Source organism: Oncorhynchus nerka, linkage group LG1, assembly GCF_034236695.1.
Source record: "Oncorhynchus nerka isolate Pitt River linkage group LG1, Oner_Uvic_2.0, whole genome shotgun sequence".
Taxonomy (NCBI): Eukaryota; Metazoa; Chordata; class Actinopteri; order Salmoniformes; family Salmonidae; genus Oncorhynchus; species Oncorhynchus nerka.
Window position 1 is genome coordinate 34675561 of NC_088396.1, and position 15653 is coordinate 34691213.

The 15653-nt window shown below is 39.0% G+C and overlaps 2 protein-coding genes across 2 annotated transcripts in view; both read left to right on the plus strand.

Annotated features, from left to right (window-relative positions):
• The first annotated feature begins 3279 nt into the window (after positions 1-3279).
• Positions 3280-7603, plus strand: LOC115131226 (acetylcholinesterase collagenic tail peptide-like). The gene is made up of 14 exons (XM_029662810.2): positions 3280-3373; positions 3545-3645; positions 3752-3793; positions 3896-3922; positions 4054-4125; positions 4253-4318; positions 4407-4433; positions 4560-4604; positions 4688-4723; positions 4925-5005; positions 5163-5259; positions 6550-6680; positions 6837-6962; positions 7254-7603. The coding sequence occupies exons 1-14, from the start codon at positions 3289-3291 to the stop codon at positions 7281-7283; spliced, it is 966 nt and encodes a 321-aa protein (XP_029518670.2). The 5' UTR covers positions 3280-3288; the 3' UTR covers positions 7284-7603.
• A 204-nt stretch (positions 7604-7807) lies between these two features.
• LOC115129602 (leishmanolysin-like (metallopeptidase M8 family)) overlaps positions 7808-15653 on the plus strand; it is a 31319-nt gene continuing 23473 nt past the window's right edge. The window contains exons 1-5 of the mRNA XM_029660148.2: positions 7808-8166; positions 8897-8994; positions 9102-9132; positions 10947-11029; positions 11247-11364. Of these exons, the coding sequence (XP_029516008.2) occupies positions 8038-8166; positions 8897-8994; positions 9102-9132; positions 10947-11029; positions 11247-11364 (459 nt within the window). The 5' untranslated portion in view covers positions 7808-8037. The remainder of the gene's footprint in view (positions 8167-8896; positions 8995-9101; positions 9133-10946; positions 11030-11246; positions 11365-15653) is intronic.

Below are 15653 nucleotides of genomic sequence, written 5' to 3' on the forward strand. Positions count from 1 at the left end.
GTGAACAACTCTGTTTCTTTATTCATCTCAACAACCTTGTATTGATGTTCAGTTTCCTTTCCTTATCAATGATTCCTTCACTTTCACATGCCACACATAGCCACTAATGTAGAGGGGAAAATAAGAACACAAGTCACAAGTAACAATTTGATTATACAGAATATTACAGAACAGTACAGAATATGAACCTGTTTAGGTAGCTCATTTCAGGAGAGCTTAGGCTGGAGTACATATTGTCCCACGCTTTGTCAAAGTTATATAGCTTAGGATGTTTGTTATTTTGAAAGTCTATAACAGGGTTCATCAACGTTTTGTAGGCCTACATACACTATATGACCAAAAGTATGTCGACCATCTCATTCCAAAATCATGGGCATTAATATGGAGTTGGTCCCCCCTTTGCTACTTTAACAGCCTCTACTCTTCTGGGAAGGCTTTCTACTAGATGTTGGAACATTGCTGCAGGGACTTGTTTTCATTCAACCACAAGAGCATTAGTGAGGTCAGGCACTGATGTTGGATGATTAGGCCTGGCACACAGTCGGCGTTCCAAATCATCTCAAAGGTGCTCGATGGGGTTGAGGTCAGAGCTCTGTGCAGGTCTGTCCTGTTCTTCCACAATGATCTCAACAAACCATTTATTTATTTAGCTTTTCATGTTTGATCCCTTTTTCTCCTCAATTTCATGGTATCCAATTGGTCGTTACAGTCTTGTCCCATCGCTGCAAGAGGCGAAGGTCGAGAGCTGTGCGTCCTCCGAAACACGACCCAGCCAAGCCGCACTGCTTCTTGACACAATTCCTGCTCAACACGGAAGTCAGCCGCACCAATGAGTCGGAGGAAACACCGTACACCTGGCGACCGTGTCAGTGTGCATGCGCCAGGCCCAGAATCACTAGAGCGCGATGGGACAAGGAAATCCCGGCCTGCCAAGCCCTTCCCTAACCCGGACGACGCTGGGCCAATTGTGCACCGCCCCCATGGGTCTCCTGGTCACAGACGGCTGCATGGGGGCATTGTCATGCTGAAACAGGAAAGGACCTTCACCAAACTGTTGCTACAAAGTTGGAAGCACAGAATTCTCTAGAATGTCATGTATGCTGTAGCATTAAGATTTTCCTTCACTGGAACTAAGGGGCCTAGCCCGAACCATAAAAAACAGCCCCAGACCATTATTCCTCATCCACCAAACTTTACAGTTGGCGCTATACATTAGGGCAGGCATCCGCCAAACCCAGATTTGTCCGTCAGACTGCCAGATGGTGAAGAGTGATTCATCCCTCCAGAGAACCCATTTCCACTGCCCCAAAGTCCAATGGAGGTGAGATTTACACCACTCCAGTCGACACTTGGCATTGTGCATTAAGCTTGTGTGTGGCTGCCTGGCCCATTTCATGAAGCTCCCAGAACAGTTATTGTGCTAACGTTGCTTCCAGAGGCTAGCCGGACACTGATGAAACTGGGTTTGCACAACCAAAGAAGCTGAAAATGTCCCAGTTCTTCCAAGGCCTGTATACTCACCAGATATGTCACGCATTGAGCATGTTTGGGATGCGCTGGATTGACATGTACGACAGCGTGTTTCAGTTTCCACCAATATTCAACAATTTCGAACACAGCCATTGAAGAGGAGTGGGACAACATTCCATAGACCACAATCAACAGCCTGATCAACTCTATGCAAAGGAGATGTGTGACGCTGTATGAGGCAAATGGTGGTTACACCAGATACAGACTAATTTCCTGATCCACGGTATCTGTGACCAACAGATGCACATCTGTATTCCCAGTCATGTGAAATCTATAAATTAAGGTCTAATGAATTTATTCACAGACCCAGTTCAAATCAATCCAGGTGTAGGTCTAACTCTGGTCTATAAACCAAGAACTAAGAATGAAAAACCTTTCAATGATGCGTTTTGCGACATATGATATATCAACACCAAAACAATTTCCACTGACATTGCTTTATCTTGAAAACTTGATTGCTGACATTAATTATTTGGGGGGATTGTATTAACAGTGGACTAATGGATAAAATACTTAAAGGTCGTTTTTAGTTGCAGTATTCCTTCAACACAGCATGACATGACATCTAAAGGTAGCCAGGTGTAAAGGTCAATATCATATACAACTGTGATTGATTGTGTCATACATACACAACTTCAGTGACCTTACAGCCTGCTGGGCTTTGAGCCAAATATCAGCTGCACTCTGTCTGAACACAGACGGACCAATACCCAGGTTAAAGGGGCAATCCTCAATTCAAATAATAACAAACCCCACCACTTTTTGGGGTTAATAGCTGTTACCACTCTCAAATTCATAAACAGGAACTACAGTATGGATGCAAGGACTGACCATATATGAGATCAAAATTATAGTTTTAACCATGTTTTGAAGCTATACATTGTATGTTTATGTTGACATTGTTTACAAACATTGGAGTAAAATAAGCTTGTATTTTGGGTTCTGATGGGGTATGACAGATGAACTAAACTCACAAGACATGTATAAGTTCTATTCTTCAAGAATCAATGTCTATATATATTTAATTTAACAGTCAAAATGGATGTAGGAACTGCAGATTGCATATGCAGATGATGCAGATGCAGGAATCTACTATAATAGATGTCGTTTTTTTAAAGAAAAAGTAAATAAAAAATCATAAATTACAATTGTTCCACCATATCAGCCATGTAGCAAATGCATCAACCTGACACATTTTGAGATTCTGAGAATTTAACCCGATGAACTGAAGGCTAAAAAACTGCATCTTTTTGGCACTGCAACAGTATTACTCATTATTTAATTATTTTTACTCAACTACTGCCAGAGTTGCACTTCCATTCTTATTGAGATAAGTGGATATATGGTGCAAGCTTGCAATTTGAGATCCAACTACAGTATTGGCCCCTGCAATCAGGACTATCAGAGAAGCAACAGTATTGCTACGGCGGGAACAGAGCTTACAGTGAGGTAAGACATTCAGTAGATGTTATTTTTTTAAATGTATGGAAATATTTACATTTGAAAGTAGTTATAAGATATAAATCTTAGGCTATGTTGATGATGTAGGGGGGTTTCGCAGTCTTTGGCAGTACTCCTGTGTTGATGCTCTGAATAGCTGGCTAATGGCTATGCTACAAGTTATTGGAGGCTAGATATCAGGAAAACTAGCCTTATTAAGGTTGGGCTTTGCCCCACAGCGTATGATATACAGTAGTCATATTGACGAGTTGACTTGCAACTAACTGGCAAGTGTTTGCTTTCAGATCTTGAGGTAACATGCCAAAGCAATATGCTTTTATACTCCATCTTATCATTGGCTGTACTGTCATAGTCACAGAAGCTACACCATCCTTCCGATCAGGTTTGTAGTGATTGTTGGTAGTGTTTTCAATATAAAAAGACGATAAAAATATGCTGGACTGAGACAAATAAGGAACTATGAGATTAATAACTTTTTTTAAAAGAGAGAAAATAAAAAAAGGGGCTTACCTTGTTCACTTGATTATTTTTCTCACCTTATTCACTTATTCAGGTAAGAAGAATATCTGGTTGGTTCCGAAATGCAAAACATTTCTGTCTCCTCCTCCTCCTCCTCCTCCGTTTCCTCCATCGACACGGACATCTGCCCTACTGGTAATGGACATAGCAAACAGCACATAAACAATTCAGACTATGTTGGTTTACAGTGTAAGATGCAAGTTAGATGTCTGTCATATGTTCTTGTTGACTGTTGTTTCAGGTTGATATAACGGAATATCTCAGGGGACCAAAGGGTGAAAAGGTAGTACTCGCTTGATTTCTATATACTGTAACTGATAATAATAATTATCATTTTTATTAAGTTATTATTTATGCAGTTAATTTTCACGGTTTCTCTTTAAAGGGCTGCAAAGGACCAAAGGGTCAGATGGTATGAATATATACATTATAATAAAAAATTATACATAGGATTTATATGAGACTTTTTATAATGACACTGGAACGCATCAGAAAGACACACTCAGTAGTGGGACAGTTATGTGACTGGACATTGTCTTGCAGGGTCGACGCGGTCAAAAGGGAGAAGAGGGAACCCATGGTTCCCCTGGTGTGATAGGACTCATAGGCCAAAAGGTCAGTGACACAATCTCAAATGCAATTGGGCTCCCTTTCTGGTATATAAGCTGTAGTTTGAATAATGGATAGGTATAGAGAGTGCTACATCCAAAATAAGTTTTAGTCTGTCTTTACTCATCGCTAGGGAGAGAAGGGGGATAGAGGCTGGCGTGGTTTATTCGGTGACATTGGCAGACCTGGAACACATGAGGTAAATTATCCACATAATAACTAATGCTGTGTTCTACCGGTATATTTCACGCTGCTTTTACAACAAATGTACATTTGTGTTTTTACAGGGTCCTCAAGGACGCACTGGTTCAAAAGTAAGCTTTTACTGCTTTAATAATTCATAGTTTCACAAATCATATACTTAACATAATAATAGTGTATGTCTAGCACCAAGTAAACTAAAATTACATGTGAAAATGTGATGTTTATGATATAAACAGGGCGAGAAGGGACTGAAAGGTGACCCGGGACAAAAAGGTGGAAAGGTAAGTTGTCAATCAAGTTTCAATCCCAATTGGAACATCACATGTACTTTTACTCAACCCTCAACTTGTGTGTTATTTAACAGGGTTCCACTGGAAAACCTGGTCTCCATGGACAGAAGGTGAATGAATAGCCAGCATTATCTTACATTAAAGGCTAAAGATGCTGAAACAAACTCCTTAGCCAGCAAACCTGGATTTGGAGAAATGCCAATGAACAGCAATCATTGAAAATGTCTAATTGAAGAAGCATTTTGTGGCCAAAATATTTCAATTTTAATGGTTACGTTTTTGATGATATAGTTGTATGCTTAATGGTTTAGGGTGACCGAGGACTAAAAGCATACACTGGATTACGAGGACTGGATGGACCTAGGGGAAGTCCCGGGCATAGAGGGACAATGGTAAAGTGTCTCTGCTGTCTCTGCTGTCTCTGTAGCCTACAGCTTTTTCTGAAAATAATTCATTTTGAAATAATGATGAACTATCTTTCATTTTCAAAAGGTTAGACTAAACAAACTTCCTTTGATGTTGTTCTGCACTACTCCATATTGTATTTAGGGAATAAAAGGTCATCGTGGACCGCATGGGTTAACTGGATATCATGGAGTTGTGGGCAAACAGGGCACAACAGGAAAAACTGGTGCTCCAGGGGAAGGTTAAGTATATTATTGATATCATGTATCGTATGTATGCTGAATGTACAAAACATTAAGAACACCTGTTCTTTCCCGTGACAGAGACTGCAACTCAATATTAGGAAGGTGTTCCAAATGTTTGGTATACTCAGTGTATATCAATACATTATTATGTAGGCCTACAGTGCCGTGAAAAGCATTTGCCCCCTTTCTGATTTTCTCTATTTTTGCATATTTTTTTATACTGAATGTTATCAGATCTTCAACCAAAACCTAATATTAGATAAAGGGAACCTGAGTTTAAAATTACCCAAAATATATACTTATTTTATATATTTAATTAGAAAAGTTATGCAACACCCAATTCCCCTATGTGAAAAAGCAATTTCCCCCTTACACTCAATAACTAGTTGTGTCACCAAATGCTTCCTGTAGTTGTTGATCAGTCTCTCACATCGCTGTGGAGGAATTTTGGCCCCTATTGCATGTAGAACTGCTTTAACTCAGCGACATTTGTGGGTTTTCAAGCATCAACTGTTAGTTTCAAGTCCTGCCACAACATCTCAATTGAGATTAGGTCGGGACTTTAACCATTCCAAAATGCCAAATTTGCTGCTTTTTAGCCTTTTTCATGTAGACTTGATTGTGTATTTTAGATCATTGTCTTGCTGCATGACCCAGCTGCACCTCAGTTTAAGCTCACAGACGGATGACCTGACATTCTCCTGTAGAATTCTCTGATACAGAGCAGAATTCATGGTTCCTTCTATTAAGGCAAGTCGTCCAGGTCCTGAGGCAGCAAAGCATCCTCAAACCATCACACTACCACCATTATGCTTGACCGTTGGTATGAGGTTCTTACTGTGGAATGCAGTGTTTGGACCCATGTTGTCCAAAAAGTTGACTCAAGTTTGTCATCAAGACTTTTGGAAGAATGTTCTATGGACATATTATTTAAAAGTATAACTTTTTGGATGACATGGGTCCCAGTTACTGGGAGTAAGGGGGCAATAACTTTTTCACACAGGGGCATTGGGTGTTGCATAACTTTGTTTATGAAATAAATGAAATAAGTATGTAATTGTTGAGCTATTTGTTTACTCAGGTTCCCTTTATCTAATATTATATTTTGGTTAAAGATCTGATAACATTCAGTATAAAAAATATGCAAAAGCAGAGAAAATTAGAAATGGGGCAAATACTTTACACGGCACTATATATACATTATTCTGAGTATAAATGATGTATTACGATATATTATACAAACAGCTATTGATTTTATTAAAAACCGTTCTTGTGTTTTCTTCTAGTATATGTTATTCAAGGACACAGAGGGGAGAAAGGCCATAAAGGACCTTCTGCCTTTTGTAATTGTTCTTCAGCAAATTCCTTCATGCCAATCCCTGGCACAGAAAGATATAATGCTGATAAGGCAGTATCTGTAAGTGTATAATAAGAATCGTTCTATGCTTGAATAACATCATGATGTTTGGGTGATATCAAACATCTTAATCATTTAATCATTTGATCCATTTTTTAACCTCTTTGAACCTTCCATTGAATACATTTTTTAACCTTTTTATTAATTGAACAATAGATTTACATTGTGAATGGTGAGAGCGAGATGTCGAAGTTAAGATCTGAAAATGTTATGGTCCTGAGGAGAGATACTCGCATGCTGTTCGTCTACAGTGGCTCTGAATGGATTGATGTTATGGCTCAGGTAAACATGCACTGATGTTTTAGTACGTCTGACATTCTTAGGCTACATTTGGAAAAGTGTCCATGACTGCATCCCAAATGTTACCCTATTTCCTATAGTGTACTACTTTTGATCAGGGTCCCTAGCTGTTGTGACACTAGGACTACTGCCCCATAGGGCTCTAGTCAAAAGTAGTGCAATATAGGGAATCTGGTGCCATTTGAGCTACACCCCTGTTTTTTCACAATGTTTTGTCTAATCTGATTGTTTTCCTATTCAATTCCATGAACACACTCTTGGTGTTGTGGACAGAACAAACATCCCACTGCATCTGCTCTGTGACTGCCCTCCTGCAAGAAGCACCCCCATGTAGTATGTGGTTCTGTCCTTGAGCTGTTGTCTGTTGTCATGTTCTGTAATATGTCATGTTTCATGTTTTGTGTGGACCCCAGGAAGAGTAGCTGCTGCTTTTGCAATGGGGATCCCAATAAAACACCAAAAAATACTCAAAACAAATGAAGAAGCCCCTACCGTCCATTTAAAATTAAAATGTCATATGGCATGTCTGTCACTATAGGCTACTGTGGAATAAAATTAAATAAAATTCACATCCTAATTTCTATTATGTCTGTCTGACTCAGTGCACTGAATGTCCACACTATGTAATATGTCAATGAAAAGTTAATAAAATATATACAATTTCGTGGACATTTTTGTTCCATTTTTACACATGACATGGACATTCTTGGATACATTACCGGTGTGGTTAGAAATATTGTTTACCGTTTAGCATGCAGCCCTTGTATTGCTCAGATAGAAGACTTTTGTTGTGAAGCTTTTTTTCAGAAAAATCTGACGACCCGGAAGTGGCGATGTAAGCAGGGTCACAGATAGAACAGTGATCTTTGGCTAAACTAAAGGCTAAAGCTAGCAAGTAACACACGAGTAAAGTGGGTTTCACCGTCCTAATGAGGAGTAATAAGATACATACCTATCAATAACATAGTGGTGGAGCGGCATAGTTATCTATGTGAGTTGTGATTATGTAGATAGCGATGAATGAAACAGGATTTGAAGCACGACTGTCGCTGGACATATGATGGCGACGGAGCTGAGACGCTTTTGGAAGCTGTTTGGGTCACTGAGACGTATTTTCACCTTCTCACTTCTATTTTTGTTTGTGCATTGTCATACGTGTAAACATCAAGTCCCATCTCTGTCGGAGGTAAGTGTCGTTTATCGCTATTTTGTCGTAAGGAATCAATTAACCAAGGAGGGCGCTCGAGCAATGTCAATAGGGGCGTTCCGTGTCGATTATCTTAACATTTTAGCTATTTCCTCTCAAATTATTAAACGTTTCATTTAATGCATGCACTTAAATGTATTCTTTACATGAAAAAAACGATGCTAATCATGTGGTTCACTCATCTCAAGGTGTTTCTACATGATAATCAGTACCCAATTGTCATAAAAGTAGATACTAAACCTTGAGAAAAAATTACTGAAGTAATTACTGAAAATTACTGAAGTAAAAGTGAATGTCAACCTGTAAAATGCTACTTGAGTAAAAGTATTTGGTTTTAAATATAATTTAGTATTAAAAGTAAAAGTATACATTTCAAATTCCTTATAAAACAAACCAGGCGGCATCATTTAAGAAAAAGTTTTTATTTTATTTACTGATAGCGAGGGGCATGCTCCAACACTCCGACATCATTTACAAACAAAGCATGTGTTTGGTGAGTTTGCCAGATGAGGGGCAGTAAGGACGACCAGGGATGTTCTCTTGATAAGTGTGTGAATTAAGCAATTTTCCTGTCCTGCTAAGCATTCAAAATGTAACGAGTACGAGTACAGATACCCCCAAAAACGACTTGTATTTTTTACTTTAGTACTTTACACCACTGATGATAATACAGTAGCTATTTTGCTTTCAACAATGCTTCTTCTTGTAGGTTGTCCATAAAGTATATCTGAAGTCGGAAAGATTAACCAAAAGAAGCTCTGATCAACAATTAAAGATACAAATAATTTATGATTCAAGTGTGGACAAGTAAGTTTATTTCTGTCCTACTATTCTCAGAGTTTATAAGTGTGTTCCTGGCCTTACCGTAAGCTGATCTCAATGTTATTGTATACATGTTATGTCTTCTTCCAAAGGTTAACCTCAGATAAAAGAAGACTTGTGAAGGTATGTTGGTGTGAATGAAGTCAGAGCTCTTTCCTGTTGACATGCAGGTGTGTGTGTGTAGTTTAAGTCGGAAGTTTACATACACCTTAGCCAAAAGCATTTCAACTCAGTTTTTCACAATTAAGACATTAAGTCCTAGTAAAAATTCCCTGTCTTAGGTCAGTTAGGATAATCACTTTATTTTAAGAATGTGAAATGATTTATTTCAGGTTTTATTTATTTCGTCACATTCCCAGTGGGTCAAAAGTTTAAATACACTCAATTTTATTTGGTAGCATTGCCTTTAAATGTTTAACTTGGGTCAAACGTTTTGGGTAGCCTTCCACAAGCTTCCCACAATAAGTTGGGTGAATTTTGGCCCATTCCTCCTGACAGAGCTGGTGTAACTGAGTCAGGTTTGTAGGCCTCCTTGTTCGTACACGCTTTTTCAGTTCTGCCCACAAATCTTCTATGGGATTGAGGTCAGGGCTTTGTGATGTCCTCTCCGATACCTTGACTTTGTTGTCCTTAAGCCATTTTTCCACAACTTTGGAAGTATGCTTGGGGTCATTGTCCATTTGAAAGACCCATTTGCAACCAAGCTTTAACTTCCTGACTGATGTCTTGAGATGTTACTTCAATATATCCACATCATTTTCCTCCCTCATGCCGTCATCTATGTTGTGAAGTGCACCAGTCCCTCCTGCAGCAAAGCATCCCCACAACATGATGCTGCCACCCCCATGCTTCACAGTTGGGATGGTGTTCTTCGGCTTGCAAGCCTCCCCCTTTTTCCTCCATAACAATGGTCATTATGGCCAAACAGTTCTATTTTTGTTTCATCAGACCAGAGGACATTTCTCCAAAAAGTATCTTTGTTCCCATGTGCAGTTGCAAACCGTAGTATGGCTTTTCTTAATGGCGGTTTTGGAGCAGTGGCTTCTTCCTTGCTGAATGGCCTTTCAGGTTATGTCGATATAGGACTCGTTTTACTGTGGATATAGATACTTTTGTACCTGTTTCCTCCAGCATCTTCACAAGGTCCTTTGCTGCTGTTCTGGGATTGATTTGCACTTTTTGCACCAAATTACATTAATCTCTAGGAAGCAAAGTGCGCCTCCTTCCGGAGCGGTATGAAGGCTGCGTGGTCCCATGGTGTTTATACTTACGTACTATTGTTTGTACAGATGAACGTGGTACCTTCAGGCGTTTGGAAATTGCTCCCAAGGATGAACCAGACTTGTGGAGGTCTACAATTATTTTTTCTGAGGTCTTGGCTGATTTCGTTTGATTTTCCCATGATGTCAAGCAAAGAGGCACTTAGTTTGAAGGTAGGCCTTGAAATACATCCACAGGTACACCTCCAATTGACTGTCAATTAGCCTATCGGAAGCTTCTAAAGCCATGACAATTTTCTGGAATTTTCCAAGCTGTTTAAAGGCACAGTCAACATAGTGTATGTAATCTTCTGACCCACTGGAATTGTGATACAGTGAATTATAAGTGAAATAATCTGTCTGTTATTAACAATTGTTGGAAAAATTACTTGTGTCATGCACAAAGTAGATGTCTTAACCAACTTGCCAAAACTTCATCATTTGTTAAAAATAAATTTGTGGTGTGGTTGAAAAACACATTTTAATGACTCCAACCTAAGTGTATGTAAACTTCCGACTTCAACTGTGTGTGTGTGTATATATGTGTGTCATGTTTATCACATCTACATGATAATCTTACCTTTAAGTTTGAAGTTTTGTTGCACCAGGCTAATATTATGTTTTGTGTATCCTAGCTGGCTGCTGGTATCATAGGTACTCCCTTTTTGTTTTCTACAGGATAAACTTTTTCCACAAGCAATTGATTATTTACAGAAGGTTTTTCAGGTTCGCCGGAAATCAGGGCCTATACTACTCAGCAGGTAGAGAGCTCACCTCCCATCACCCTCCAACACAGTCCAATAACATGTTCTAATCTCAAGAAGAAAATACTATATTTTCACGTTTGTAATTCAATTGGGGTGTGTAGCATTTTAAGATGTTCAAGATAATCTATTTTATTGAATAGACCTTAAACAAGGCTCGATCAGAGGGTCAGTATCTTTCTCTTGCATTATAAAATTGTCTGTTCCTGTTCAGACAATGTGTGACCAATCAGTATCTGAGGAAGAAAGATGACCCTCACCGCTACTGCCAGGGATCATGTGCAGACATCACAAAGTGTGGACCCGTCATTGTTCCTGAGCATCATCTGCAGGTCTGTCTACGCCACTGAGGTGTAGTGACCAGGTAGGTTGGTTGATAGAGTAGGTATTACTAATAATTAGTCTATCAACCAACCTATTTAGTCAGTGTTGGTTACTGTTATTGTTTGCCGTTATTACCTTGTGATTTCTGGTGGTGAATTATTATTGATGAAAATGGACAACTCATACGCACATAAAATAAAAAAGGTTTTTACCAGATATTGTTCATCCTGATCAGACAGGTTTTTTACATGGACAATATATTGGAGATAATATACGACAATTACTTGAAACAATTGAACATTGTGAAACATCAAAGATGCCAGGCATGGTCTTCATAGCAGATTTTGAAAAGGCGTTTGATAAAGTACGACTAGAATTTATATATAAATGCCTGGACTACTTTAATTTCGGTGAATCTCGTACAATGGGTTAAAGTTATGTACAGCAACCCCAGGTGTAAAATAGTAAATAATGGTTACTTCTCAGAAAGTATTGAGCTGTTAAGAGGAGGAAAACAGGGCGGTCGTGTGTCTCCATATCTATTTATTATGGCCATCGAAATGTTAGCTATTGAGAGTCAGATCCAACAAGAACATCAAAGGGTTAGAATTCCGGGAGTTAAAAACAAAAATGTTAATTAATTTATGCCGATGACTCGTTTTTTCATAAGACCACAATCAGGATCCCTGCATGGTCTCATTGAAGATCTTGATCACTTTTCTAGCCTTTCAGGACTAAGACCCAATTATGACAAGAGTACCATGTTATGTATTGGATCGTTTAAAATACATAATGTTTACACTGCCTTGTAGTTTACCAATAACATGGAAGGATGGTAAAGTAGACATACTTGGTTTTCATGTCTGAAAAAAATATACATTAACTTAACACAACCAGTTTGAAAAAGAAATAGATACGATTCTGCAACCATGGAGAGGTAAATACTTATCTATTAATGGAATAATCACATTCATTAACTCTTTGGTCCTATCACAGTTGACCCTTTTACTAATGGTACTGCCTACTCCAGACGATTTGTTTTTAAATAATATGAGCAAAACAAATCACTTTATTTGGAACGCTAAGCCAGAAAAAATTCAAGCAGAAAAAAATGTTACGTGCCTATTTATATAATGAATATGAGTTTGGGGGTTAAAATGATTTAAATATGAAAACATTAAACCTCTCACTAAAAGCATCACTCATACATAAGTTATACTTAAACGTGGTTCTCCAGTAGATTATTAAGAAAGGCTCAGCAATTTTTGAACAAAGGATATGTCACACATTCATTCCAAAATAAATGGGAAGAGATTTTTGATGTACCGATTCCATGGCACATGGTATATGAACTGATACAAAAAAACCACACTTCATTTTTCAATGTATTATTATACAAAATTCTTGACACTATCAGAATGCTATACATACAGACATACAGTGGGGCAAAAAAGTATTTAGTCATCCACCAATTGTGCAAGTTCTCCCACTTAAAATGAAGAGAAATGCCTGTAATTTTCATCATAGACTTCAACCATGACAGACAAAATGAGAAGAAAAAAAATCCAGAAAATCACATTGTAGGATTTTTTATGAATTTATTTGCAAATTATGGTGGAAAATAAGTATTTGGTCACCTACAAACAAGCAAGATTTCTGGCTCTCACAGACCTGTAACTTCATCTTTAAGAGGCTCCTCTGTCCTCCACTCGTTACCTGTATTAATGGCACCTGTTTGAACTTGTTATCAGTATAAAAGACACCTGTCCACAACCTCAAACAGTCACACTCCAAACTCCACTATGGCCAAGAGCAAAGAGCTGTCAAAGGACACCAGAAACAAAATTGTAGACCTGCACCAGGCTGGGAAGACTGAATCTGCAATAGGTGAGCAGCTTGGTTTGAAGAAATCAACTGTGGGAGCAATTATTAGGAAATGGAAGACATACAAGACCACTGATAATCTCCCTCGATCTGGGGCTCCATGCAAGATCTCACCCGTGGGGTCAGAATGATCCCAGAACCACACGGGGGGACCTAGTGAATGACCTGCAGAGAGCTGGGACCAAAGTAACAAAGCCTACCATCAGTAACACACTACGCTGCCAGGGACTCATCCTGCAGTGCCAGACGTGTCCCCCTGCTTAAGCCAGTACATGTCCAGGCCCGTCTGAAGTTTGCTAGAAAGCATTTGGATGATCCAGAAGAAGATTGGGAGAATGTCATATGGTCAGATGAAACCAAAATATAACTTTTTGGTAAAAACTCAACTCGTCGTGTTTGGAGGACAAAGAATGCTGAGTTGCATCCAAATAACACCATACCTACTGTGAAGCATGGGGGTGGAAACATCATGCTTTAGGGTTGTTTTTCTGCAAAGGGACCAGGACGACTGATCCGTGTAAAGGAAAGAATGAATGGGGCCATGTATCATGAGATTTTGAGTGAAAACCTCCTTCCATCAGCAAGGGCATTGAAGATGAAACATGGCTAGGTCTTTCAGCATGACAATGATCCCAAACACACCGCCCGGGCAACGAAGTAGTGGCTTCGTAAGAAGCATTTCAAAGTCTCCAGATCTCAACCCCATAGAAAATCTTTGGAGGGAGTTGAAAGTCCGTGTTGCCCAGCAACAGCCCCAAAACATCACTGCTCTAGAGGAGATCTGCATGGAGGAATGGGCCAAAATACCAGCAACAGTGTGTGAAAACCTTGTGAAGACTTACAGAAAACGTTTGACCTCTGTCATTGCCAACAAAGGGTATATAACAAAGTATTGAGATAAACTTTTGTTATTGAACAAATACTTATTTTCCACCATAATTAACAATCCTACAATGTGATTTTATGGATTTCTTTTCCCTCATTTTGTCATTCATAGTTGAAGTGTACCTATGATGAAAATTACAGGCCTCTCATCTTTTTAAGTGGGAGAACTTGCACAATTGGTGGCTGACTAAATACTTTTTTGCCCCACTGTACACACACACACACATACATACACAGTGAGGGGGGGAAAGTATTTGATCCCTGCTGATTTTGTATGTTTGCCCACTGACAAAGAAATGATCAGTCTATAATTTTAGTGGTAGGTTTATTTGAACAGTGAGAGACAGAACAACAACAACAAAATCCAGAAAAACGCATGTCAAAAATTTATTTGCATTTTAATGAGGGAAATACGTTTTTGACCCCTCTGCAAAACATGACTCAGTACTTGGTGGCAAAACCCTTGTTGGCAATCAGAGGTCAGACTTTTCTTGTAGTTGGCCACCAGGTTTGCACACATCGCAGGAGGGATTTTGTCCCTCTGCTCTTTGCAGATCTTCTCCAAGTCATTAAGGTTTCGAGGCTGACGTTTGGCAACTCGAACCTTCAGCTCCCTCCACAGATTTTCTATGGGATTAAGGTCTGGAGACTGGCTAGGCCACTCCAGGACCTTAATGTGCTTCTTCTTGAGCCAAGGAGGGAAGGAGGTTCTCACCCAAGACTTGACGGTACATGGCCCCGTCTATCGTCCCTTTGATGCGGTGAAGTTGTCCTGTCCCCTTAGCAGAAAAACACCCAAAGCATAATGTTTCCACCTCGATGTTTGATGGTGTTCTTGGGGTCATAGGCAGCATTCCTCCTTCTCCAAACACGGCGAGTTGAGTTGATGCCAAAGACCTCCATTTTGGTCTTATCTGACCACAATACTTTCACCCAGTTGTCCTTTGAATCATTCAGATGTTCATTGGCAAACTTCAGACAGGCATGTATATGTGCTTTATTGCGCAGGGGGACCTTGCAGGCGCTGCAGGATTTCAGTTCTTCACAGCGTAGTGCAGGGGTGTCAAAGTCAAATGGACGGAGGGCCAAATAAAAAAATCAGCTACAAGACGAGGGCCGGACTGTTCGAATGTTCATTGAAAAATTTTTAAATGACGCATATAGTCTAGTGAACCTAATTGAACCTACTGAAAACCTAACAAATATATTACAATATGATCAGATAAATAAAGCAATATTTTCTTATGGCTCTGTCAGTAATCTTTAATTTTCAACAGACACAAAAGACAAATTTCCTTTATATAAATATCCCCATAACATGAACATTAAATGAAAGAAACCGGTATTCAAGGCACCATCAGTAGACTATATTTTCTATTTTAGCAAAAGTGGGCTAAATTTACTTCAAAGAAAAAACAATAATAGCAATTTTCTATCATCCACTCAACTGAAATATTTTTAAAATATAATTGGATTGAAATACAAAAAAATAAAGTGCAAAAATCTATTAATCAAAAACAACACTTTG

What these genes read in the sequence shown, in the direction of transcription:
- LOC115131226 (XM_029662810.2), top strand. Translation starts at nt 3,289, where the DNA reads ATGCCAAAGCAATATGCTTTTATACTCCATCTTATCATTGGCTGTACT. An exon ending in CACGGACATCTGCCCTACTG is followed by an intron (nt 3,646 to 3,751) that starts GTAATGGACATA and finishes CTGTTGTTTCAG; the next exon opens with GTTGATATAACGGAATATCT. An exon ending in AAGGACCAAAGGGTCAGATG is followed by an intron (nt 3,923 to 4,053) that starts GTATGAATATAT and finishes ATTGTCTTGCAG; the next exon opens with GGTCGACGCGGTCAAAAGGG.